Source organism: Patiria miniata, unplaced genomic scaffold (genome assembly GCF_015706575.1).
Source record: "Patiria miniata isolate m_02_andy unplaced genomic scaffold, ASM1570657v1 HiC_scaffold_3, whole genome shotgun sequence".
NCBI lineage: Eukaryota > Metazoa > Echinodermata > Asteroidea > Valvatida > Asterinidae > Patiria > Patiria miniata.
In genome coordinates, this window is record NW_024037069.1 from 21197274 (window position 1) to 21222460 (window position 25187).

General features: G+C 40.2%; 2 protein-coding genes across 2 annotated transcripts; both read left to right on the plus strand.

Annotated features, from left to right (window-relative positions):
• The first annotated feature begins 144 nt into the window (after window positions 1-144).
• Window positions 145-13937, plus strand: LOC119737724 (HEAT repeat-containing protein 3-like). Its single transcript, XM_038212277.1, has 17 exons — window positions 145-462; window positions 2572-2744; window positions 4234-4321; window positions 4831-4931; window positions 5474-5583; window positions 6534-6677; window positions 7396-7544; window positions 7704-7757; window positions 8041-8140; window positions 8668-8765; window positions 9302-9364; window positions 10016-10098; window positions 10666-10802; window positions 11641-11729; window positions 11915-12058; window positions 12735-12911; window positions 13415-13937. The coding sequence occupies exons 1-17, from the start codon at window positions 313-315 to the stop codon at window positions 13511-13513; spliced, it is 1959 nt and encodes a 652-aa protein (XP_038068205.1). The 5' UTR covers window positions 145-312; the 3' UTR covers window positions 13514-13937.
• Window positions 13938-19149: 5212 nt separating this feature from the next.
• On the plus strand, window positions 19150-24871 carry LOC119738383 (ileal sodium/bile acid cotransporter-like). Its single transcript, XM_038213265.1, has 2 exons — window positions 19150-19541; window positions 20646-24871. The coding sequence occupies exon 2, from the start codon at window positions 20665-20667 to the stop codon at window positions 22411-22413; it is 1749 nt and encodes a 582-aa protein (XP_038069193.1). The 5' UTR covers window positions 19150-19541; window positions 20646-20664; the 3' UTR covers window positions 22414-24871.
• Window positions 24872-25187: the final 316 nt, after the last annotated feature.

Consider the following 25187-nt stretch of genomic DNA (forward strand, 5'->3'; position numbering starts at 1 on the left):
GACATTTTATACTAAATTCAATCAATAATGAGAACTAAGAGTAAGGATTGTAGAAAAAGTACTAAATTGCCGGTTTTAAGCCTTTAAGGTTGTTATTAACATTTTGCTGAGATTTAATTTCTACCACATTTTGACCCGGAAGCAGTCCTTCGTCCTTCGGTCTTATGGGACAAATACCACATGGCAGCGGTTGTTTGTGTGAAATGACGTGTTGTGCGCTGAAAAATCTTCCGGAATTCCCCTTTTTGGGAGGGTGATTTTCACCGTGAGCAATTCACCGAGAAAGATCAGGCTTCCGGGCATCGGATAGATATGGGAAAAGCGAAACATAAGCGTTTTCGAGCGAAGAAACAGCGACCGACTGGACTGCCGTCCGTGCAAGAAGTCGAAGCGGAGGAGGGCGAGTTGGGCACGGGAAGCGGCGCGGCGGTGCAGAACCAGTCTCTCACGCTACTCGAACGGGTAAAGTTATTGATCCTGTGAATTTGTCGAATAAGCATTTTCTGATCGAAATGTGATTTTGGTTTACAGGGAAGCAAATTAGAAACATGAATACCAAAATGTTTGTATTTTAATTGTCCATGTTGTTGTTGTGCCCATTCTTGAAAATCAGGCATTCTCGAGAATGGGCATGCACATTCTCGAGAATGGGCGCGCATTCTTAAGAATGAGCGCCCATTCTTAAGAACGAGCACGCGTTCTTAAGAATGAGCGCTCATTCTTAAGATTGGGTGGGAATATCACGTGCACAATTTATGAATTTTGCCCAATCTTAACAAACATTGCACGACATAATTATGTTAAATGAATTGTATAGCGGTTAAAAGGGAAACAATTCATATAAAGAGGAAAGAAAATGTGCTATGCTTCTGTACTCGTATAACTACGATAATTTGAATCAAATTAAACCTGTTATTATTGCTTTTTTCTGCCCACTATGGGAAGTTTTGTAATAACGGAGGACTGGGAACTAGTCTGGGAAGTGCTTTATTTAGGCTAGACAAGTTACAAGTCCCTGCATGTATCATATGCGTGCCACGAAAAAAAAACGATGTCCAGAAGCTGCCAAAATTGCTCTTTTGACTAGATAGAATCCAGCTCTGCGACGTTATGGTGGGATGTGAACAATAAATTGGTGGCAATTTAAATGGGAAATAGCATTAGCACTATGGGATGTCGCAGTATTCATTCTCATTCTTCACATTCTTCATTCTTACGTCCCCCCCCACCCCCCCCCCCCCCCCCCCCCCCCCCCCCCCGCTTTTATTATCCCAAAAATCAGAATTCTTTGCACTAGTATTATTATGTCTCTTATATTTTCCCGGTCCGGCCCCCCCCCCCCATATTAATACGCCTTTACTTATCATATCCACTCTACTTTTCAGCGCCTTGCGTTGCAACAGTATAATTATTGAGAATCAGTGAACGAGGATTCAGCTAGACTTGCCAAGCGCAGCCGGTGCTCGGCATCGACAAGACCGTTATCTTGTCGCGCATTCTCAAGAATGTGCGCTCAATCTGGAAGAGTTATTTTTTGCAAAGATTGAGCAAGGATCCAGTTGCACATTCTCAAGAATGTGCATGCCCATTCTCGAGAATGCGTGATTTTCAAGAATGGGCACAACATTGTCATGATTTGTGAAACTGGAACATGATTATTTTTTTTTAATGGGTGTTGGACTTGTGGAGCAAGTCCCCCCCCCCCCCCCTTAAAAAAGTAACTTAGTGTTCATATTGTTAATTTGCAATAAATGATTATCATTTGTCAAGCAGATCAAATAAATACACCTAGACTTGTGGGAATAGGATTTTGCATTTTGTTCTCGTCTTTCTGATTTTATCGCACATTCAGACATTAGCCCCATAAATGTGGCCATTGGACTACCTCCGTAAATGAAGGCCACACTTGGAACATGCACCCGAAAATGTAGAACTTTGTCAAGTTTTTATTTTCACATTTAGACTTTATTTGTAGTTTATTTACGCTTTAGAAGCAAACTCGCCCTCTTTATCATGTTTATAGCGATAGAAAATTAGACCCCTTATTTCAGACATCTATATTTCTTGTAATTTCCAGGTTCATTTGCACACATTTGTTTATCTCAAATTCCAACAAGAAATTACATGAAAAGTAGATGTCTGAAAAAAGGGGGATTAATTTTCTACTGCTATAAAGAGGGTGAGTATGCTTCTAAAGCATACATGAACTACAAATAAAATCTAAATGTGAAAATCAAAATTTGACAAAGTTCTACATTTTTTTTTTTTAACCGAAAACTTGATACATTTTAAACAGTGACATTATTTTGGCATCTTTGTCCGTTGCATCTAGCCCATATAAAGCTGGTATGTCATTTTCTGAGTCCAATGGCGGCCATTTAAGAAAAACAAAAAAACTGGCGGCCAACTTGAAAAATAGCCCGGTCGGGCGGCCATTTTGGAGGAAAAAAGAAAAGGGCCTCCTGCTTCCTTTGTTTAAAAAGGCAGGACACTAAACATGTTTTTGTTTATTTAACCTAAGAGTATTTAACCTATTTCAGACGGTTTTTCTTGTCTTTGTCTTTGGATCAGCTTCAAAGCAGCTCTGATGAGGAGAAGGTGTGCTCTTGTTCCTCCCTGGCTAACCTTGTCCAGGAGCCAGCAGCTAGGGACACTCTGCTTGAGAACGGCGTGGTCAAATGCCTGGGCCCTCTCCTCTTGGATAACCGGGCAGCAATCAGAGAAGCAGCTACTGGAGCTCTCAGGTGTGTAGATTCACCACAGCTACATTTAAAGGGAATATACATCATTTGCTTTTGCTATAATTTTCAGAAATGGATGGAATTGGGGGGTTGGAAATATATAGCAAATATAGTTACACTGACTTTTTTGAGGTTTTGGGTTCGAAAAACAGAGCAGTTTACATACATTGGGGAATTGTAAGGTCAGGGAACCAGTCTAGCTGGCTCGTACCTGTTCATAGGTTTGTAATCGATTGCAAACAAGTGCGATGGTCAGTTGGGGCCAGTATTTGAAAAAAAGCCAGTTTTTCCAACACTGATCGGCCGATCAGCGTTGGAAATTGATACAAAAATACCACTTTTCTTGAAAATGACAGTATACCAGGTGCCATGATTTTACAGGATGCTTTACACTGTCATTCACTAACAGTCCAGCAAGGTATTTCAAAATGATTTGGTAGTTTTATTTTTTGATGTTTGCAAATGTTGTATTTTCCCTTGAAAGGCATATAGGATTTTTTGCAGTTATCCCAAAAGTAGCCAACCAAATTTTTATCACAAAACTTACTTGGATTAACCCTAACCTTCCCAAATCCATCAAAATCCATCCCCCTTGTTTTGGGGATTTCGGTAGGCAAGCCATAAGTACCAAGTCCATCAAAATCCACCTATAGTAGTGGTAGTCTTGTGGTGGATTTTAGTGGATTTGGTCTTAAAGCATTATGTGAAGCAGGGTCACTGATGGATTTTGGCGGATTTGGTACAGTACTTAGTAGAAGACAATTGAATTGATGCCTGTTGTAAAATACTAATATATTAAGGATAGCACATTTGCCTTTTTGTTTACGTAAATATTGAAGAAGTAAGTTTGGTAATGAGTGATTAAGTTGGCCTGTTTGTCTTTTGCCCAATTTCTGTGAATTGAAGTGTAACATTGTTTAACTCCTTCAGTGCCCGCGAAATTTGAAAAGTTTAACCTTAAAGTGCCCAACTTCGAGCAGTTTTTCTAATTGTTCAAAATTCTTTAAAAAAAGTTAATAAGTTTTACTCACTAAATTTGTTGTTGTTGCTCTCTGGTATACCCTTGGTACATTGGAAAGTCAATAGTAGTCACGTACATAGTGATACACCCTGAAACACTGTCCTGCACACAGGGGAATTCCGCACTTTTTGAAGAAAATACAAGTGTCAGTGCTGCGCCCTCTCGCAAGAACTTGAATGAAACAAATAAACACAGGTCGTACCTGAATGAAAATGATATTATTAGAAAGAGCAAGAGCGCCCCCTTGTGATAACATGCTTACTCTACCTCGTACATGTACGAGGTTTGGCGATTTTAAGTACAAACATTACCTCGTACATGTACGAGGTTGGCAATTTCAAACTAACAAATATACCTCGTACATGTACGACTTTGGCACTGAAAGAGTTAATTAAACTGTCAAAAAACATTTCACAAATAGACAGTAGTTTCAGATACCGACCAACTGGAGTTTAACTTTTTTTTCCCCAGAAACCTGAGTGCTTGCGGGGATCATGAAGTGTGTGACAGAATGGTCAGTGATGACATCATGACCCCTCTGGTCACACTTCTGAGCCAGGTGAGATGAAGGAATAAACGATGAGTGTGATTTCTTCCATCAAAAGAAGTTTCGACCCTTGGCCCAAAATCTGTTTCTGGTGCATTTGAAACATTTAAAACCTCCAAAATTCTCAATCTATTTATTTGATCATGTATGAGTTTTGCCGGACTGTGGATTTTAAGGTTTCAGTCTGTGGGCCAAATCAGGCTGTGTTATTTTTACCATTTCAAACTTGAATATAACAAAAAAAATGGTTTATTTGTTTAAATGATATAAATTCTGTGATCACAATATCAACACCATGCCTTGGCATTCCAGTGTTGATAATTTTAGTTTAGGCCTAATTATAAATAAGAAGAACGGGATTATTCAAAAACATTTGCAGTCATGAAGAGATGAAATAAAGACAGTACAAAGACAGTACAAGAAACAAGAATATTTAAACTTTTGATCATGAAAGTATTTTTAGTCAGCAGTCTGATGCTGTTACCATAGTAATAATGATTTTCAAAACTTTTCTGTTTCAGTTCTGCAATGGTATTCCGATACCTCCGGGGAACAAGCCACCAAAGAGAGATCCTAATCTGAATTCCCTCCTACAGGCCCTCCATCTACTCTGGAATCTATGGTGAGGTTATATCCTGTCATCAGCCTCTGTCAATACTCATCATTACTGTAAAGGAATAATATTGAGGGCAGTGTTCAGCTTTCTGTAGAGTGCCATGCGAAAGCACTTTAAGATTCCGTTGTCAAATGAGTGTGTAATGCACACAGTGTGCACAACCAATCTTCAGTTGAATGTGTGCAAAACTGTAGTGTAGAATATTAGCCGATTAAAACTTTGTGCAGAAAAAACTCATCAAAGCTTGCGCACGTAATTAAAAATGGCCAAGGGTGCCTTCATCTAGCAGTTTTATTCCATTGAAAAAATCTACATGTGTGAATCCTGCACAGATGTGACACGTGTATACCATGCACATTATAAGCAGTACTATTTTGCAGACATATTCATCCAATCAAACAACAGACGTGCAGTCTGTGTCAGTACCTTTGTACTTTAATCCAGTGAAGGAATTGACAGCGCAAACTTCATTTGTTTAAACAGTTTTTTTTCCGTCTGGTTTCACTCGCTGCATTAAAAAGTTTTCTGTCATTTTGTTTCAATAACAGTGAGAGTAGTGGGACTGCAGTGAACATCTTCAACCGTCATGGCCTTGTACATGTCACACTGCAGTGCCTACAGACCCACGCTACCTTCCTGGATCTAGCTCTTACTGCAGGTAATTTGGTCTCCCTTAGCTCAGGAACTCATTGGAATTCAGCTTGAAAATAGTTTTGTTTTGACAATTGACTCTTATATTGACATCACAAACCAGCATTAAAGTTGCTACACAAATTTGATATAGTTGGTAATTTTATGCCCAAACTATAGCATCATCCCAGCTATACTTTGGGGCCCAGTCCCATCTATAGTTGGGGCCATTATGTTGGGTGTAACAGCAATAATGGTAAGTTTCAATATATGTCTAAATGTGGCAGCTATATATGACTCTGCTATTTATTGATGATTTGCCATGGTTGTAGTCCATTACAGTAAAATCACAAGTCCATCACAAGACCAATCATAAGTCTATCACAAGACAAATCACAAGTCCATCACAAGACAAATCACAAGTCAATCACAAGACAAATCACAAGTCCATCACAAGACAAATCACAAGACAAATCACAAGTCCATCACAAGACAAATCATAAGTCCATCACAAGACAAATCATAAGTCCATCACAAAACAAATCACAAGTCCATCACTAGACAAATCATAAGTCTATCACAAGACAAATCACAAGTCCATCACAAGACAAATCACAAGTCTATCACAAGACAAATCTCAAGTCCATCACAAGACAAATGACAAGTCCATCACAAGAGAAATCACAAGTCCATCACAAAACAAATCACAAGTCCATCACAAGACAAATCACAAGTCCATCACAAGACAAATCACAAGTCCATTGCAAGACAAATCACAAGTCCATCACAAGACAAATCACAAGTCCATCACAACGACAAAAGAATCACAGTTCATTTGAGTAGCTTGTGACTTGACACTTGAGAAAGACCTTTGAGGAATTTGACTGAAACCTTTTGGTTTTGCTCTTCGAAAGATGTAAGTGGTTAAGATATTTCTTTTTGGTTTGAATTTAAACTCGACACTCCTCCATCCCCCAGCCCACTGCTTGCAGACCGTCAGCGAAGACAACCCCGGCACAGGCGTGGAGCTCACCAAACCCACCGCCCTGCCCATATTGGAGAATGCCCTCATGAGTCCAGGGGACACCATGCAGCATACACTTCTCAGAACGCTTGTTGCAAGTAAGAAGTCGACAAACATTCATCAGATCCGTCAATGGCAAGCTTGTAGTTTCACCGGATAGGCTCCCGAAAACCCCAAATCCCCTTTGAATTTTTTGCTAGAGGCCGTCCTAATTCCTCCAAAATTTACCAAAGTCTAAAAACCCAATCACACATTCTTTTTACTTAAACCACCAAGGGGCACCAAGTCCTGTGTAAAGAAGTAATGGCATGGCTCCAGTCTATGAAATCTTCCAAAATCTCCAGAGGTGTTTGACCTGAATTCGTTAATGAAAGGTTCAACCGTAGCAAATCCTGCATTATCCTTCATTATATTGTCTGTCCTGCATTGTACATTGCAGTTCTACACAAGCTAAATAATCTCATCTTTGGTGGTTTTTTTTTCTTCAAAGAATCTGCAAAGGAAAACTAGCTAGCATCCATTGAACAAAGACATTGATAAAATGGGGAGCTGCCAACATAGGGCTTGATAGCTTAGTTGGTAGAGCACTGGAACGGCAATCCGGAGGTCACAGGTTCAAACCCTGCTCCAGTCACTTTCTTCATACAACTTGAAAAAAATTACCTTTGTTAACACTAAAATTTCAAACTTTAATTACATGCACCAAGTGCTGCAATAAGAATATACAATTTCTCCTCTGTTGTAACCTCCTTGTTGTGCATTGTATTGTAATTATCTCATAGTATCTCTCATTCTAAGGTTGTGTTTACTCCCTAGGTGTGCTTTACAACATCAAGGGCCATCTGCCGGCAGTATCGCAGAACCAGACGATTCAAGCCATCGTCAAGGTACTATGTCAGTCCCTGGACGCAGACACGCAGGCCGCTGTCTCCAAACTGCTCCCAGAGATGACAACAAATGGCCAGGTAATTGTTTTGAAAAAAGCTGTCAAATCACAAAATTTACTTTGTAGCCAAAGTTTAATATTTTGTTGAATTGAAACTAAACAGCTTTATGGGTTCGAAATGATTAAAAATTTCTTGAGAGTACATTTGTCAATCAGTATTTATTAATTTTGTTTTCAGATTTCCAATGGCTCGGGAGAACCAGAAACCAAAGAAACACTACCAGATGATGAGGTAAAACAAGCATTCACAAAACACGGCACCAGCAAACATTAGCCCCAAAAGAGCCATTTCCCAATATCAATTCCCACAGCCTCTGCTTGTCAGGGAGTTGTACCAATTTCCTTTTTTACCAACTTTCTAACTTGTATTATTTGATCACTTGACTACAAGTGGTAAAAAACGGAGCTTGCCTAGTGAAGCGGAACTCAGAAGTCTCAATTTATTAGATTATATAGACTCTTTTTAATAAGACAGCCTGAGCCTCAATATTGTCTGCTGTTTTGCTTTACCTCAGCTTCCCAAGACCCTCTCTGAGGACCTGGTCGAGATAGAAGCTGCCCTCACAGCCCAGCAGGTGGCCCTGGAGGTTGCCTCCAACATGTGTTGTCCAGACGGTGAGTGGCTTCAAATCTAATAAATCCGGCTGATTTTTGTACACCAAACTCAAACTTTTTATATAGGGACTAAAGCAGGTGAAATTAGACTAGAAATTAGAAGTATGCTCTAACAAAAATATTACCTAGTAAGATCAATTTTCAGCTGTCACGTGGAGATGGGAGTCATTCTATAATGCAAGGTAGTTTATATGCAACACAGTCTGAATGAGGTAATAAATATGCAGCGTAGTGTATATGAGGTAAATAGTCATTTTTATAGACTAGACATGTGACCATTTTAGACCAACATTATAGTATCCAAGACATGATACAAAACAGGTATCTATTTAATTGCACTAGTTTTTTTGTTATATCATGGGTACCTTGAGTACCCAAGTGCAGTCCGTCATCCGAATGAGAAGAAATGAGAAACAAATGTGATTTGAGGTCTTGAGAGAAATACTGCCGAGAACTCTGAGGGAAACCCATGTCTTTTAAGTACCAGCTGATGAATATAAATCATATTTGTTTTCCCCTGTTATCAGATGATGAGGAGGATGACTGGGAGGACATGGCGTCCAGCAGCAGCAGTAGCGACGACCTGCAAGATGAAGCAGCTGATACTGATGAAATCCCATTCATGGTAGAACAAAAACATCTTGAACTCTTTTACTTTATTGGTAACCCTATTGGTCAAAGGTGCATTGGGTGCGTGCATACCACCTACGTGCGAGCATGGTTCCACCCAGTAATGCCTTCTTATTGAGATTACCAAATGAGCCTACACAATTAGCTTTAATTATATGCAACCAATGATATTATATGTGGTCCAATAGTTACGGTGGTCGACTCGTGTGCCGTGGTACATGGGTTCGAATCCTGACGGGGAATATGGTGCTTGTGCGCTTGGGCAAGGCACTTAACTACGATTGCCTCTCTCCACCCAGGTGTAGTAAATGGGTACCTGGTAGGAAGAAATTCCTTCAATGCTTGAGCGCCGTAATGGCAGCCTTGCTAAAGCCAGGGTAATATTGGAGCGCCAGGAGCGTCACTTCGTTATTATTACCAGCTATAGTTATTCGGGAATTAGAAAAAACTTAAATATTAAAAGATGACTTTTGCCTGAGCCCATAGAAAAGTTTGCTTTACGTTCTATTTCTTCTCTCTCTTTTTTTGCAGTCTCCTTTGTGCCTCTCAGATGAGATCCGCGGAGCTCTTGTTAGTCACAATCTCCCAAACAAGGTAGGTTTGACCCCTCGTACCACTCACTCAATCTACCGCATAGACATCTGGGTTCTGTCGCACTGATCTCCTGTGTCCGCGGTTAGTAGCGTGGTTGCTCGACCCAGGATGTCCTTGGTCGACCTCTGGGTCTTGACCAGGCAGATGCTGGGGGGGGGGGGGGGCATTCTACCTCAGCAGTTAATGGCAGTGTTTGCCAGGGTGTAATGGCAGTGTTTGCCGGGGTGTTGTCAGTTCAAGTTTTTTCCTGACTGTGAGTACAAATCTTGGATAAAAGCTTGTAAAATCTGGATGAGTGGACGTGAATCCCCTGACTTGGTATGTTTTTCCTAGAAGCCTGAGAAATGGCTAGGTTGCAGATGCTTAAATAACAAGCAATACGCTATTACACATAAATTTGCTGACCTATATTTTTTTCTAAGCTATTTTATTAAATTTGGCCCAGTAAGAAGATTATCTAATAAACCAAACATGCAGCCTGTTAGCCTCAGTTAGCCGATTCTAACTCCTATAGAAAAGAACCTGTGTGAGCTTTTTCTTTTCAAACTGCAATCCCCGGTTTTGATTACGCAGTTTCTACGGATATCTAAATGGTAATTTTTCTAAGAATCTGATGCTGAATTTTCAACTCTATCTTGGTCTCGGATCTAGGTTTTAGTGAAGTGTGCTTTCCCGGACAGAACGCTGCTGCAGAGCCTGATCTTACACAGCGCAGGCAAGACAGTCTTCAAAGGGTAAGAACGGAAAAAAAATGATAGGCCATATTTTGACCGACTGAGGCGCTGTCCTGAACTCATTTTGGGGGATAAACAAACACCAATTCAAGGTTATCGACATAATTTTTCACATAGCTACGATTAGAAAATTGCAGTTCCACATTTTTGGAACATTTTTTTTTATGAGAGTCACCCATCACAAGGACCACTCATGGTGAAGGCTACACAAAGAAGGGATAGAAAGGAAATCTGAGGAAAAGAAAAAAATCTTCAAGTGGAAAGATAAGCATTGACGTTAGGCTTGAACTGGGGCAGATCAAAATCAACTGGATATCAAGATAGAGAAAAGGAGTTTCAAAGTGAGGCAGTGCATGGGAAGAAACTGGATGAAAACATCTGAAAATGTGCTTTGGGAACGAAGCAAATTATCTGCATGATAATACAGTTGTTGAGCCCTTGACCTTGAAGACGCGTAGAAAACGTTTTCTTTCTGTTGAGACCAAAAGTTGATATCATTATTTGGATCCAAAGACTTACAGTCACAATTAAAACATTTTCTTCTCCGCTTTCCGTGACTGTCTTCAGCCTATTGCGAGTCCAGAGCCGTGCTCTGCTCTGTCTACAAAACATGATTGCCGTCATGGACCTAGCATCATTAGGCGGACCAGAGGCACTGACGCTCGTTCTTGACAAACTTCTTGTGCTCACCATGGTGGAACCAGGTAAAAACTTCAGTTACAGCAGACAATGCAAGAAGATTACATTTTGTTGTTTTCCATTATTGATTTTTTTCCTAAGTATGTAATGTTCACACCTTAGAACGTTAAAAGAAAAGCAAATATCAGAATCCGTTCAAATGTTTTCCTGAGAAGTTTAAACAGAATCCAATTTACAAAAAATTGGAACTTTATGTACATATCAGCCTTCAAGTTTTAATTCACAAAGAAGTAAAGATGCTTTTGAAACTATCTCATTTTCTAAGCATTAGAAGCACCTTAATACTTGGTCACATCCATGGAAATTTAATGTCTGTTGAGTCATTCAGATACATAATATACATTGTTATTGGGTCAGTCGTTTTAACCCTAAGTCCCTCGGCATTTTTGCCTCAATCCTGCACATTCCTCAATCCTGCACATTCCTCCAATTGCCTCCATGTGAAACTTGCATACAGCCTCAATCCTGCAAATTCCTCCATTATTTCTTGAATGTGGTCCTTGGAGGGATGACCACTGCCTCAATCCTGCAAAATCCTCTGGCAATCAATGTCAATATGTTAAGGCAGAACCAGTGGCATCCTTGAGCAGTGCAGATTATTTCAGGTATAATATAGGCCTAAATTTATATCCTGCAAAAGAGGATTTTGGAGGATTTTGGGAAGGTTAGGGCTAATACACCACCAAGCCAAAGTCAATGCTGCATGCCTCCCCTCCGCTCAGGTAGACTGCAGCCTTTGTAAAGTGTTGTCTAAGTGTTTCAATTGTTCGTAAAATTTCTCCTTTTTTAAAACCAAATTTAACTATTATTCCCATTTTTTGGGGTTATATTGTCAACTTTCAGCACCAGCCGGGGATGAGTTGGTAGAGGCGTTGACTAGTGCCCTCCGCTCTGTGCTACAGAAAATGGCTGCCAGCAAGCACATGCCTCAAGTAAGCTTCATCAAGTATTTTCCTTCATTGCTTAAAAGTGTCAACAACCCTTCCCAATAATTCACGTGTCAAAATACCAATTGCACTGAAATTCCTCAATGCCACCCGGCCCTTAGTAACTATTGCTGAAGTTTCAAAATCTTCACCAATGTTTCTCAAGTCGGTTGTTTATCGTTTAACTTCAGTCTTTATCAGAACATCACCTGACGAGACTGTTTGGGCTGGGACAAGGCACCCAGTCTGAGCAAATCCGTGTCAACATCGTGGGCATGCTGGGTAGCGTTGGGAGTTTACTGGCAGCAAAGGCAGACTCAGAGCAGCTGTTAACGGTGAGTGAACAAAAATTTAAAACTCAGTAGACTATAATCAAGAACCCATTGCTAAGGATATTCCAAATTAGCGTGCTCACTCCAGGAACTCTACTATTGGCTTAAGTTGAGGAAAATATCATTAGCCGAAGCAAAAAAATAGTATGGAAAAAGTAGCCCTTTTCACAAAAATAGTTCAGGCCAATCTCTAATTCAATTTGTAGCATTTTGTATTTTTGGTCTGTAATTTTTGGTAAATGATTGCTCAAATAATATATAATCTGTAGTTTGTAATTAAATTGCAAACGATGATAAGATTTTAGGAGGGTGTCGATTTGTCCATATTGAAACCACTTTTGTTTTCTTTTATTTCAGGCAAGTTTAAGAAGCTGTGCATATTACTGATTGTCTTTCATTTGTCTGTCAGTCTATTAAACCTACCGTCTCTCTGTCTAACATAACAGTTACTTGGTAGCTTTGATGGATCAGCTAGTAAAAAATATCAGATTTAAAAAAATGTAACAGATTTGTATGGAATACAAGAGGTGCCGTCAATCTTCTATACTTTGCTAGCCTATCTACTTCTCTGCATATTTATACGAATCTCCATTTGGAGCTTAGTTTTAAAACGAGCGGAGATTCCTTTAGTCTCAGTGGCTGCTGAACTTTGACCTTGAGTCACAATTTGTTCTGGCAGGCTGTTGGTACCCAGCTGAGCGAGGTAGCAGTGAAAGACAGTTCCCTGTGGGTGACTGCAGAGGCACTGGACGCCATCTTTGACGCCTTCGGCGATGGGGCAACAGCCGATGCCGTGGCAGTGAAAATTGGACTGGTGCCCAAACTGAAGATGCTGGTACCGCAGCTGAAGTCTAGGGTATGCTGGTTACCATACACATGCTCATTCGCTCTCAGTCATTCAAAATGTTGTATCGTCTTGGGTGCAATTCAGCATTGAAAATTACTGTAATTTTTAGATAATTTGGCACATAGAATCAACATGAACATTGTGCTTTGATTAGATTCGTCTAATTGTGAATGATGCATAATTGAAGAGAATACATTATTTTTACAAAATCAAACTTATTTTTTTTTTTCTTGAGGTTTTAAGTAACATCATTGCCCTTCATCAGAAGATGTTACTCAACTTCAAGAGAAAAAAAATGGAAAAAAAAGATGGACTGTGTAAAAATAACATGGTTCTTTTCAGTTATGAACAATGTTTTAGGCTAACAAAGTGTAAGACAGTTCTTCTTTGGAGGAATGAAATTCTACTCCAGAAAACATTTTCTTTGTAATCTGTAAAAACAAATCGAAATTCTGGTAATGTGATGTTAGTGAAGTTCTTTTTATGTGATTTGGTTTTGTGTCTTTTTCCAGTTACGACAGGGTAAGAACCAGCTAGGAGAACACATGCCAGTAGTCATCAACGCTCGACACAACTTGGTCCGATTCATCAAATACAAGGAGACTCATTAAGGCAAGTTCGTACTCGGCACGAACATGAACGTGAATTTGTGACGTCAGGGCAAGTTTTTGCACTGCGAATTCGCAAAAGTTGAGCACAATTCAACTCCAGCGTATTATGAAGCGTATGCTTTGTGACGTCAAATTCACATCGCATTCGCATAAAGTATGAAGCGGCCTTCAGAATGGAATCAAGAACGTCGGCCATCTTGGAAAATACTATGCATAGTTACCTCAGGTAAGGTCACATCTTAATAACCTGACTACGGCTGACAGTAACGCACGTCTATGGAAGCAGCTGAATCCATTTCCCATAGGCTTGTGTGATATTAATAGCCGTAGCCGCGTTAATTTGGATGTGGCCTAACTCAGGTAACCCTAGAGATAATTGTTCATATTTAATTGTGAAAGAAGGATAAGTGGGATACAACCCTTTTAAAAAAAAGTTACCTCCCCAGCAGTGAAAGGAAAGAGAAACTATTGAGACTTTAAGGCCATTGCCACCCTGGGGTCACACTGAGGGCGCTATTTAGAAATGGTGCGGGTAGGCGATACGTATGCAGCTCGGATCACCATTTTGCGTGGTTATTTTATCTGGCACACTGTTGGCACTGTGTGTTTCACATCGAAATGTTTTAGGCTAACAAAGTGTAAGATGCATATGCGTGGGTTTGGTGAAATAATCACGGAAAATTGTATGGTAATGTTATAAGGCCAACAAAAAAAATAAGTCGGTCTCTGGTCAGCGCGCGTCGATTTTAATCATGCGCGTCAAACTTTTTTTTTCCAAAATGTTCCGCGGTAGCTCCAACAGGTCCTAAAGAGCACCAAGGAATGGGAAATTGCACCAAGGCAAATGATCGAGGGCCCCAAGGCAAATTATGGAGGACACCAATGTACATGAGGACACCAAAAAAAGCAAAATAGTACCCCACCTTGTCTGTACAATCCAAGCTTGGGAAAAAAGAAAGAAAAAAACCAAAAAACCAAAAAAAGCCGTGTCGCCGCATCAATTCCAGAACTTTGGTCTGACCAGAGACCGAGTATTTTTTTTTTTTGGCCTAACCAGCATTTTTTTCCAAACCGCATATGTATTCCGTACATGTAACATTTCTATTGATGATGTACCCTAACGTGGTGCGGCACCCAACGTGGCACACTTGGATTTTTCACCTCGTATTCCTTGTTAGAGCAAAATTAATACCTCAAATTTCACAAAAAGTGAAATTTCATCAAGCTCTTAAAATTGCCATTCATAAATTATATTTTGGCATGATTTTCAGATTTTTTTTCGAAGTGCACAATGAACCGTTTTCAAATTCCCCCAAAAATGAGAAAATGATTTGCTGGCACACTTAATGTTAATGTGGGATTTTCCGAGATTTGTTCAAGTGAGCCACGTTAGGGAACACTCGGCCGAATTTGTGCCCAAGTTTCGGACGCCACCGTTTTTGAATTTCGGATTAAATTTTATGACACCAAAATTGTTCACATAGGTTAAAAAGCAAGCATTAATACGGGAAAAGTACCAGTATTTCACTGAATGCATTTGAAGTTTGGCAACACTACATGAGGAAAGTCAAGGTAAAGGTCGAAATGCGCCACGTTAGGGAAAGCCCCTATTATGGTCCCTATTGTGTGTGCGTCCACAATGTGGCCCATACACCTATAACAAATCACTATATGGCTTATGGAAATTCGCAGGTGAGCCCTAAATGCAACAAAACGTGACTGGACAGGCACAGTCATGAGCATGAAAAAATAATCACCGGATGAGGTATTTGAAAAAAAATATTGTATTGAAATTATTGTTTTCTGCACTTTATTATATTCTTTTTAAGTCCAAAAAATGTCTACTTTACTAATAAGCTAAAAGAAAGGCCACTATTCACGGGTAAGATTTTGTTTATTTGAGACACCGTTGGAAAGTTTTTAAGCAGTGGCAAGTCGCCCTGTGTATTTATTCGTGAGAATTTCGGGACCAATCCTTGCAAAAAAGAATGAAAATAAGATGGAAACGTGAAATTATTGCAGGAGCAATTTGCAAGTTGACAATAATCTTGAAGGGAAATTGAATTCTAAGAACTGGTTGGTTTAAGACAAGGACGAGTTTGTGAAAATCCTCAGTTGTGATCGATTTTATTTGTATTTATTCATTGTTTTATCAGCTTTCTTTTATAGAGGCATAACAATCTAACAATACAATTTTATTGTGCTATTCTTTGTTTTACGTTGTTTTATTTAGTTCTTATTTGTTTTTAGTGCGGGATTTTTGAGCATACCAGTATATTTTTATTTTATGGCAACCATTCAATGAAACACAACATATTCACGTTTACAATGTACTTTAATCAGAATTCTTTCATTTGATGAAAAAAAAATGAACAGGAGGTTCTTACAGGATATTTATTCTTGTATTAACAAAAGCTGTGCTTTTGACAGCTTTTGTTGCAGACTTTTGTCGTAGCCAAAACAATTTGTAATATACTTTGTGTGTGCATCACTTTTGTGCTGGACTTTTTATTTTCAGTTACAACGGTCATATTTTTCGTTAAAAAGCAATGTATCTGTGCAGATGGAGGATTGCAATGCTTGGTAATTTATTTTGAGGAAATGGGGAAAGGAAAGGAAAAAAATTATTCTACTAATTAACATATCTTTTTTTTTTAAGATGGGAAGGGGTACACTCTTAAGTTTGTTCACCATGCACAGAAGGTTTTTGGACTTCCAATAGTGCTGGTGATAGTGAAAAGTATTTTATTCAATTACGAGAGGTAAACTTTTCTAACGTAAACAAACAAACAAAACATTTTAAAGTAAACAAACAAACAAACAGACGGACAAAAAAGACATGGATTTGAATGTCTGTTGTATGTGATTCAGTTTCAGATATATTATATTCACCTACTGCCTTCTATAGCTTTTAAGGTAATATACAACATTTGCTTTTGCTATAATTTTCAGAACTGGATGGTTTTGGGGGCAAGTTTTTTTTATAGCAAATATTGTTACACTGAGCTGTTGAAAGTTTTGAGTTCATAGATGCCGGAAAAACCAAGAAAAAAAAATGCTCTTCTTGTAGTCTGGTTCCCTGAACCTACTTCTGATGAAACGGAGCAATTTATAGACGTTAGGGAGTTGTCAGGTCATGGAACCAGACTAGCTGGCTTGCACCCGTTCACGGATGTGTACACAATTGCAAACAAAATGTGAACTAATATATTGGTAAATTGGGGGCAGTAATTGAGAAAGTCAGTTTCTTCCACTGGTCGGCCAACCATCATTGGAAATCGATACAAAAATTCCACTTTTCTTGAAAATGACAGGTGCCATGATTTTAAGATGTTTAAGACTATTTCAGTATTTCATAATAATTTGGTAGTTTTGTTTTTTGATGTTTGCGAATGTTGTGTATTACCTTTTAAGTTAACAGAATATGTTTGAGAGACAACTTTTTGTCAGAAAAGTCTAATTGACTGTAAATATTAAAAATGAAATCATGCTTACTTGAGCATAAACATGTACTCTATTATGAACCAAATAAAACTATTTGATGAGATTAGTAACATTGCGATAGTGTTCATTTGTTGTTAGTGTATTGCAGATTTTTTGGCCCATCCAGGGAAGAAAAAGAAAACCAAAACCCTTTTTTTGGATAATAATTATCAGATTTTGTTATTGAAATCGTACTGTAAGTTCCTATTTTAGGTGCCAGTTCATCATGTTGTTCTGGGTTTCATATTGAACAAAAATGGACCATAGTACATTCACACATCTGAAATTTACCGTACTGCTAGATATTTAAAATGTTAAGCTTTGTTCAAAATGTAATGAATTTGACAGCGATAGAAATTGATGGTAGATGATAGTAATTGACAAAATCAGTCGTGCGAGGGCGCACTTTTATCTCTGACGCCGTGTTCATCGAATGAATAGCAAAGCACAGGGTGCAGACCAGTAAATCGACTCCCATAGCAGTAATAATTACGCGTATACTTCCAAAAATTATTTAAAATACTCACAACTCTCCAAGGTGTTTGAGACACCCATCAAATTATAGCTTATTTCATCATTTCATATTCTGTTCAATTTGTGGGGGTAATCCGACGACTTGTGGGAGAAAATTCCATCCAAAACAATCACCCCTAAAAGTACTCCACAGCAATTTTAAGGCCCAATTAATTTCATCCGAATTCCACAGAAATTATACGAGCTCGCAGTCCTGTGCACGGCTTCCACCCATCTATTGTACAGTCGTAAAAAGGAAAAGAGAAAGAGACAAAGCGTGCCCCATTCCCCATACACACACCCTAGCATGCATTTGCCTGCAATCGGGGACCCCATATTGTCCCTCTTTTGTTTGTTCTCTTACTTTTTAGACCTCCCATATGATTTGTACACGATTCTAAATTGGGGGTCTTCGGGAATTTGGGACCCTATTGTCTATTGTTCAACGTCCCCTACTGAATGCAGAAACAAACTCACACACACACACACACCTCTTACGCATCTTTCACTTGAGGATGATTAATGGTGCTATAGTATTTTGGAGTTACACTTTTTTAATTGCTATTTTTCGAACAAGTTATTCACTTGTTTTGAACCAGACATCAAACGAAAAAAGGCCTGCCTATATACTACCAATGGAATGATTAGGCATAGGCCCCTATACATGTACTGCTCTTGTGCTAATTTCTCTGCATTAGATCATGGAGCTTTAAACACATTAGATATATGGGGCAAAAGCAAAAAAGCCTTTTTTTCCCCCAGAGAATGCAGACGCTAAAAAAACTCTTTCGTTTTAATTACACATTCAAAGGGAAAATTCGTTAGGAGGCAAAAATGAATTTGTTGAAAAGCTCGGACAGCAACAATATTTACCCTAAGATCGCGGGCTTATTTCGACGTCTACACTGAGTTTCTTTTCAATGGTATAGCTTTTTCAGAAGAAATTTATCAAGTCTTGACAATAAATCGATAAATATAATAATTTGATGAGTATTTCATGAGTTTGCTTTCTGCTAATCGCAAATGCGCTCACCCCGGTCTGTAGGGCCGACATCCCCGTTATCGAATGAAAGTACATCATTCATTACCACTCTGGCCACGCTGAACCCAAACTTAATCATAGTATTGAACTGTAAACCTGCCATATTTTCTAGTCGTTAGCGTGTTAAGTTCCCAATGAAGCACTGTGCAAATTTAAAAAGGTAATGCGATATGGGAACCTTCGCTCGTATCCCCCCCCCCCCCCCCCCCGCCCTGCAAACAGGAGGGCGGGGGGTCCGAGTGAAATATGAACCAGGATATCACGAAAAAAAAACACATCAATATCCTACCCCCATATTTCTGGGAGTTCCCACTTTAAAAACCACAACCACATAGTTATAGTGACCTCCGTCAGTTGAACTTGACACTGCACGTACAGGGCCACCAGGGTTATTAGGGCCTATTACACAGGGGTTCGTGTGTTAACTTATTTCGTCATTGTGTTTACTCATCCACGATTTACATAAAAGGCACAATCGAAAAACTCCTAGATCCGGCCTGCCTGATAACTCATTTACATGTTGACAGACGTCATCGTTTGGTTGAAATTACCACACGCACTGTATAAACTAGACGATTGCAAATTTTAGTGAATTTATGCATGCAGCTGGGAGTGACCTTTGCTCAAGCGTTGTCGCGTTAGCAAAAAGAAATGATTGCACCACATTTCTATTTATACCGTTAGTGCTAGAAAAATAGGTTGTAATCTGTTTAATGCATAAAAGGTTTTGCGCGTGATTCATTGTCATTGGCGCAAGGCCTTGGTACACGAGTGCTGATGAATATTGGAACTATATCACTATATCACCAGTGCAATCATTTTGTGGAATTTAATCTGTATAATACTGTTGCACATGACGGACAGGTTTGCACTGGAGTTTCATTGATTGTGTTAATGTTTCTAGTCTGGCTGTGTCAGATGCAAGTTTTGGCGGTTGTGTGTGGGCGCAAAGAAACATTAGAATGCTGTCAAATGTGGACCTCTTTTCCGGTAAGAGTTTATCATTCAACACACAGCGATATCGTATCACATTATGATGATGTTGCCTACAACATGATAATAAAATCACGGATGTTGTTCCTCGTTTTATTGGATCGTGTGCCGGGTGTTTTTCATTATTCGAACCGCTTGCACATTCATAGTGTCCGACTCCGATTGCAATTGATATTTATTATAGCTGAGATTAAAGTCACATTTTGCCGAGCTAATTTTGCGGCTGACTGAAAAAACAGGCCCTGATAAAGATATCATTTTTTCTAGTTTCTTTTCCAAAAGAAAGGTGCACGTGCACAGAACATTCAAGTTTGACCGTGAGGACTTTCCATACCGAACTATATACATATTTATGTACTTTGAACGATTACATGTCCACAAATATTATACATTTGCCCCGAAAAAGGTTCAATCAATTTACACGCTGGGTATATATCTTTCCTGTTTTAAAAACGAAAGGCCTGTATATATTGTGGACATAACACTATGGTCTTGCTGTGCAGTGCATTAGCTAGTATTAACCTCCAACTACAGGAAATGGCTTACCATATTGTGCGCTTGGCCACGACGACAATTCGCTGTACATGTATATATTCGGGTAGCTCTGTATATTGGAATAAAAAGAGAAGATTAATCACTTTCAATGAAGATCGTGATCGTGCGTTTTGAAAGTGATTAGCTATCAGAAGTACAGCAGGCTCCATGGACGTCGCCAGGATTTTTTCTAGAGGGGGCGAAACACATTTCCCCCTCAAAATCCTGTACTTTGCCCAGCATATTCTCGATTTATCATTTTTCGAGGATGGACATGCAGGGACATATTTCACCCGACCCCAACAAATTAAATTAACAGCAATATGACTTCGCGCCTCTTTTTTGGGTTGCTTTTCAGGGGGGAAGGAATGCGCCCTCCCCCTTACCTCCCCCCCCCTCGCGACGCCCATGGCAGGCTCTACAAATGAGAAAGCGCAGTTGTGACGAGTTCTTAATGTGGTGTGCGCTATGATGGGTAAAATAGTGAAGACGATTATAGATGTAAAATTTAAAAGTGCTCGATGATAGAAGGTTGGTTTACAGTTACAGTTTTTGACAATTTCCTAGGTTCTCCAGTTTGTCTGAGATGGTAGGCCGGACGCAGAAGATGAAGGGTCATCTAGGCACCAAGCAGGATGCCCTTCTTCGAGGAGTCCTGCCGTGGGTGCTTCTACTCGGCCTTCTGGCCCGGGTCTCGACGGTGCACGCCGCCGAGCGAATCGATGAGTGGTCCCCGTATGACTTCAACTTCACGCTCGGTGACAAAGACGACGTCAGTTTAACTTTCCGGGAGAACACCGTTTTTGTACTGACCGTCAATCAATCCAATTACATCGGAAAAGTCGAATTGGACAGCGGGGACAAGGATATATTCACGCTCAAAGATGGCGTCGTGGTGTTTGAGATCACGGAAAACACGACATTTCCGTACCGTATGAATGTGGAGCTACGGGGAGGTATGATCGGAAGCAGCAAGCTAGTAGCGTACGCCGCCGGGGACAGCAGCGGGGACAGGATGGTGTTGGGCACGGATATCGTCAAGGTCCAAACACCGTTCAGAATTCTCGGCACGGTAGCCACGTACATCCTCGCGACTTGGTTAGTAATTTCTTACGTGATCATGGCGGCCAAGGTGGAGCCTAAGGTTCTGTTGGAGAAGATCAAACCACCCTGGGGTATCATCATGGGGATGGTGTGTCAGTTCGTCCTCATGCCTCCCTTAGCCTTTGGATTGGCTAAGGTCTTCGATTTGCAGGGGGCCATTGCGATCGGTCTGGTCCTAGTAGGCACCTGCCCCGGTGGATTCTTCAGCAACATCGAGGTCTTGCTCCTAGACTGCGATATAGTTCTTAGCCTGACCATGACCACTTTCTCTACTTTCTTAGCGGTGGGGATGATGCCCCTGAATCTATTAATCTATGCCCAGCCGTTCGTGTCAGGCAACGGGCATCTTGAGACCCCCTTCAAGAGCTTGTTGATCCAGCTGTGCGGCTTGGTCCTTCCGCTCCTTATCGGAGTCCCCTTCTTCCATCGCTTCCAGAAGGCTCGGCAGGTCTGTCTCAAACTCGTCAAGCCCTTCACTTTCATCCTAATGCTGCTTGGAGTCGTCCTCTTCATTCCGTCCCAGTACTACATCTTCTTTGGCAACTGGAAAACCTGGACCACCTCAGCCGTCCTGCCGCTCATCGGAGCCTTCCTTGGTATGTCCATAGCGAGAATCGCCAACTTTAACTACGTCTTCTCGATCACTGTTGCTATCGAAACCGGTTGCCAGAATACACTCCTTGCAGTCTCGGTCGCAAAACTCTTCTACAAAGAGCCAGAAGCAGACATTGTGGCCATTATTCCCTTGCTCATTGCCATGGTGACTGGTTTCGAAGGCATAGCCATTGCGGCAGTGTACGTCCTGGGCCGCTACATCCGCAACAGAACGAGGGGTGAAAAAGAACTGGCTGGGAACGTCGAAGGTGGCAGGGATTCTCCTGGCTCTGACGCGGAAGGGAACCCAAGTAGAGGCGCCGTGAACGAAGGCCTGGACTCTCGCGACGAGCCACCATCAGGACCAAGATTCCGGCAGCTCATTCCAACCGATCAGGTCTACGATGACGGAGTTTGCATATGGCCACCGGCACCGGAAGCTCTAATGTCCCCTAGTCCGCCATCCCCACAACAACAACATCAACAACCGGCAGAGGAGGCTAACGCCAGTGACCCACCTCCGGGGGAAACGCCGCAGCGGCCCCACGAGAATCTCCCGGTCGGCGCGCTGACGACAACCGACGACATGACGTGTCAGAGCAACGGGTATGTAATAGGCCAACATGCTTGGTTGTGAAAACAAAACGGAAACATTACCACGATCTTCGTACAATAATGCAGCTCTTCCAATCTGATGTTCTAAACAGTACATTCCGTGTTTAACCAATATGGCAATCTTTGTCTTTTAATTGGTGTTTCGGTATGTGTTATTCGGTGAGAGCTCAAATTAAGAGCACAAATAAGGCCCCTATACTTTGTTATTCCGTTTCTTTGAGAAAATATTTGACAATATTTTCCGAGCCATGTATGACCTTATAACGTTGCTGAGATTGTACTTAATTTGTTTGTATGAGCAACCTCATTTTAGAAGGAGGAGTGCTGATACAGTGTGAAAAGACAAATTAGACATTTTTTTTTAAAATGTAAGACCTTTGTTACATTCCACTATACCGTTTTTATTTGTGTCTGTGATCCTCAAAACTGGCTGACGCTTATATTATGACACACCACACGAAGCACGACAAGAACGATGTAGGCCCAATTATATGGGGAATATATCATCTCCGCAATTAGAAGCAGGGAAACCGTGATGAGCATAATTTCGAATGTCGAGGTGGGAGGATGCACCGCCCCCTTAAATAGTTTGAGATGCAACTGACAAAATCAAGAGGTCTGCACTAAATCCCGATTCACAAATCTTGACAAGAAAGGAATCTGTGCCACGTTGGAGAAAAAAACCCGGCCTAAACAGCTACCCTTTGGGAAGGTAAAAGGTTAAAGAAGGGAAGGTTAAAACCCCACTCGGTGCCCCTACAGAAATTTAGGTTCCCTAAGTCCCCCTAAAAAAATTGAGTAAAGGGAAAAAAATACTTTTACCAGGGGCTTGAATGACGAAATTCGCACTTCCTCGAAACCGGATTTTTCTAATTTAAAGTAAGAGAGAGATTAAATCCTAAATAGCATGAGTAACGTATAAAATATAGGTCGTTTAAGGACAATGAACCGACGTAGATGAAATTCATCCGGTTTTACTTTAATGTATTCTGACTGCGCCATGTAAGTTGTTCAGTACAATTTACACCAAAGATTCTTCAGCGTACTTATATAAGTGTGCTTTTTAATTATTTATTGTGAGTGTTTGGAAAACGATTCAGTAGAAACAACATGCACAAGTTAAAAAAATAAATGTGTCTTACTTTTGATGAATTTACCAAAGCAATGTAAGTTACAAAAATCACTAACTAGCATGTTTATTTATAAGTCTGACGAGTGTTATGAATCCAAGTAAAATATCCCAAAAACATTGTATACTGGTTAAGTTATTTTAGTGTTTATCTGAAATAGAGAAATGGCACTGTTTGTACTGAATGTCTTGTGGTCTGTTGGATGCCCTTTGCTCATTTTCTGGTCAGGAGACGGTATTTCAAAGAGGACAGCTATTATAGTATTTTGCTGACAATATTTGAATTCTGTTGTAATTATTAGATGTTTTTAAACTTTCCTTGATATTTAGAAAGTTGAATTATGGAGAACTTGCCTTTCCACAAATCGGGACAAAACAACACTTTGAGAATAACATTACGTGTTTGGCCTTATTTAAGTTGGAAGTTGGGTGCTGTCCAAAATCCCAATATCATCTTTGTATAGTATTCAAGATTATGTCGCAGACATTAAGTGCCTTAAAACATGAAAGGAAATTAAATATAAGCTAAATCAAACTTACCATTGTAAACATTTTATATCTTAGTCTTTCCGTATCAATATTATCAGTGTTTAAACAAACACCAAGTTAAAAACTTACAAAATACTAAATTGCGAGTCGTACACAATACAATATATCGTACTTGTAATTATTATGGCAGCCGAGTTTCTGCAAAATGTGGTACATTCCTCAAACATCAGCGTCGTCTCCGGTGTGGTTTCATATCAGTCTGGCTCCAGACTATGCTCCAGAACCATTATACCGCATGCATGTAAGCCTTAAAACGGGCTTCACGAAACATGGGCCTGAAGAATCATCTGGTACGACGCCGAGATTTGGCAAAATGGCCTATGCGAGCAGTACTAAATGCCAACTTCCGAAATGGCCGCTTGCGTCCGTATTCAGTACATACGCCTGACCTTTTTGAAGGCAAATTAAACTAAAAGATTTTCTCTGCACGCGATTTACCAAGAAAGACCAAAATAACTGTAAATTGACAAATAAAAAGTATTTGAAGTTAAATTTTGTTTTAGGCTTTTCTTATGCTGTACATTTCCCCTGTTTATTGAGAAGACTGTTTTACATGTGTGAAAATAACTGTATGTAGTGGTATGTGCGTATTCAGTACTAATTATTAATTTTTAATGGAGACCAACACTGAAAATGCCGTGTTAGTTAAACACCGACGGTGTAAACGCAACACTAGAGGATTTGTAGGAATTGCCGTACTTCTTGAAATAGTGGTCGGTTGAAATTCTTGTATTTTGGAAGACACGATATTTTATATGAGACACTTACATGTACATGTAATTCACAGAGGATTGTGCATGCTATCCGGTTCGTTAGTAAAAACGTCATACACGCACGCGCACCACTGATTACTAGCGCCCATTGGCTACAAATGCTCGAGCTGCGTTAACTTCCGGTTCCAATCGTGCAGAAAGCGCTGGAGGTGACGTCACACTAACGAACCGGATATACGTGACAAACGCACCCACCCGTTTCTGGGAATTAGGAACTGGCGAGGAATTAATGATCCGGTAGTTTGACCCGGAAGTAATCTGGGGGTCACGTGCAGTTCAGCTAGTGGGTGCACTGAACCAATTCAAGCCCAATTGAAAACAGTGTAAAATCAACCAAGTTCAGGG

Bases quoted from the DNA above. Each gene is read 5' to 3' on its own strand.
- LOC119737724 (XM_038212277.1), top strand. From the start codon at position 313: ATGGGAAAAGCGAAACATAAGCGTTTTCGAGCGAAGAAACAGCGACCG. The intron at 463-2,571 runs GTAAAGTTATTG...TCTTTGGATCAG, and splicing joins CTCTCACGCTACTCGAACGG to CTTCAAAGCAGCTCTGATGA. The intron at 8,141-8,667 runs GTGAGTGGCTTC...CCCTGTTATCAG, and splicing joins CAACATGTGTTGTCCAGACG to ATGATGAGGAGGATGACTGG.
- LOC119738383 (XM_038213265.1), top strand. From the start codon at position 20,665: ATGGTAGGCCGGACGCAGAAGATGAAGGGTCATCTAGGCACCAAGCAG.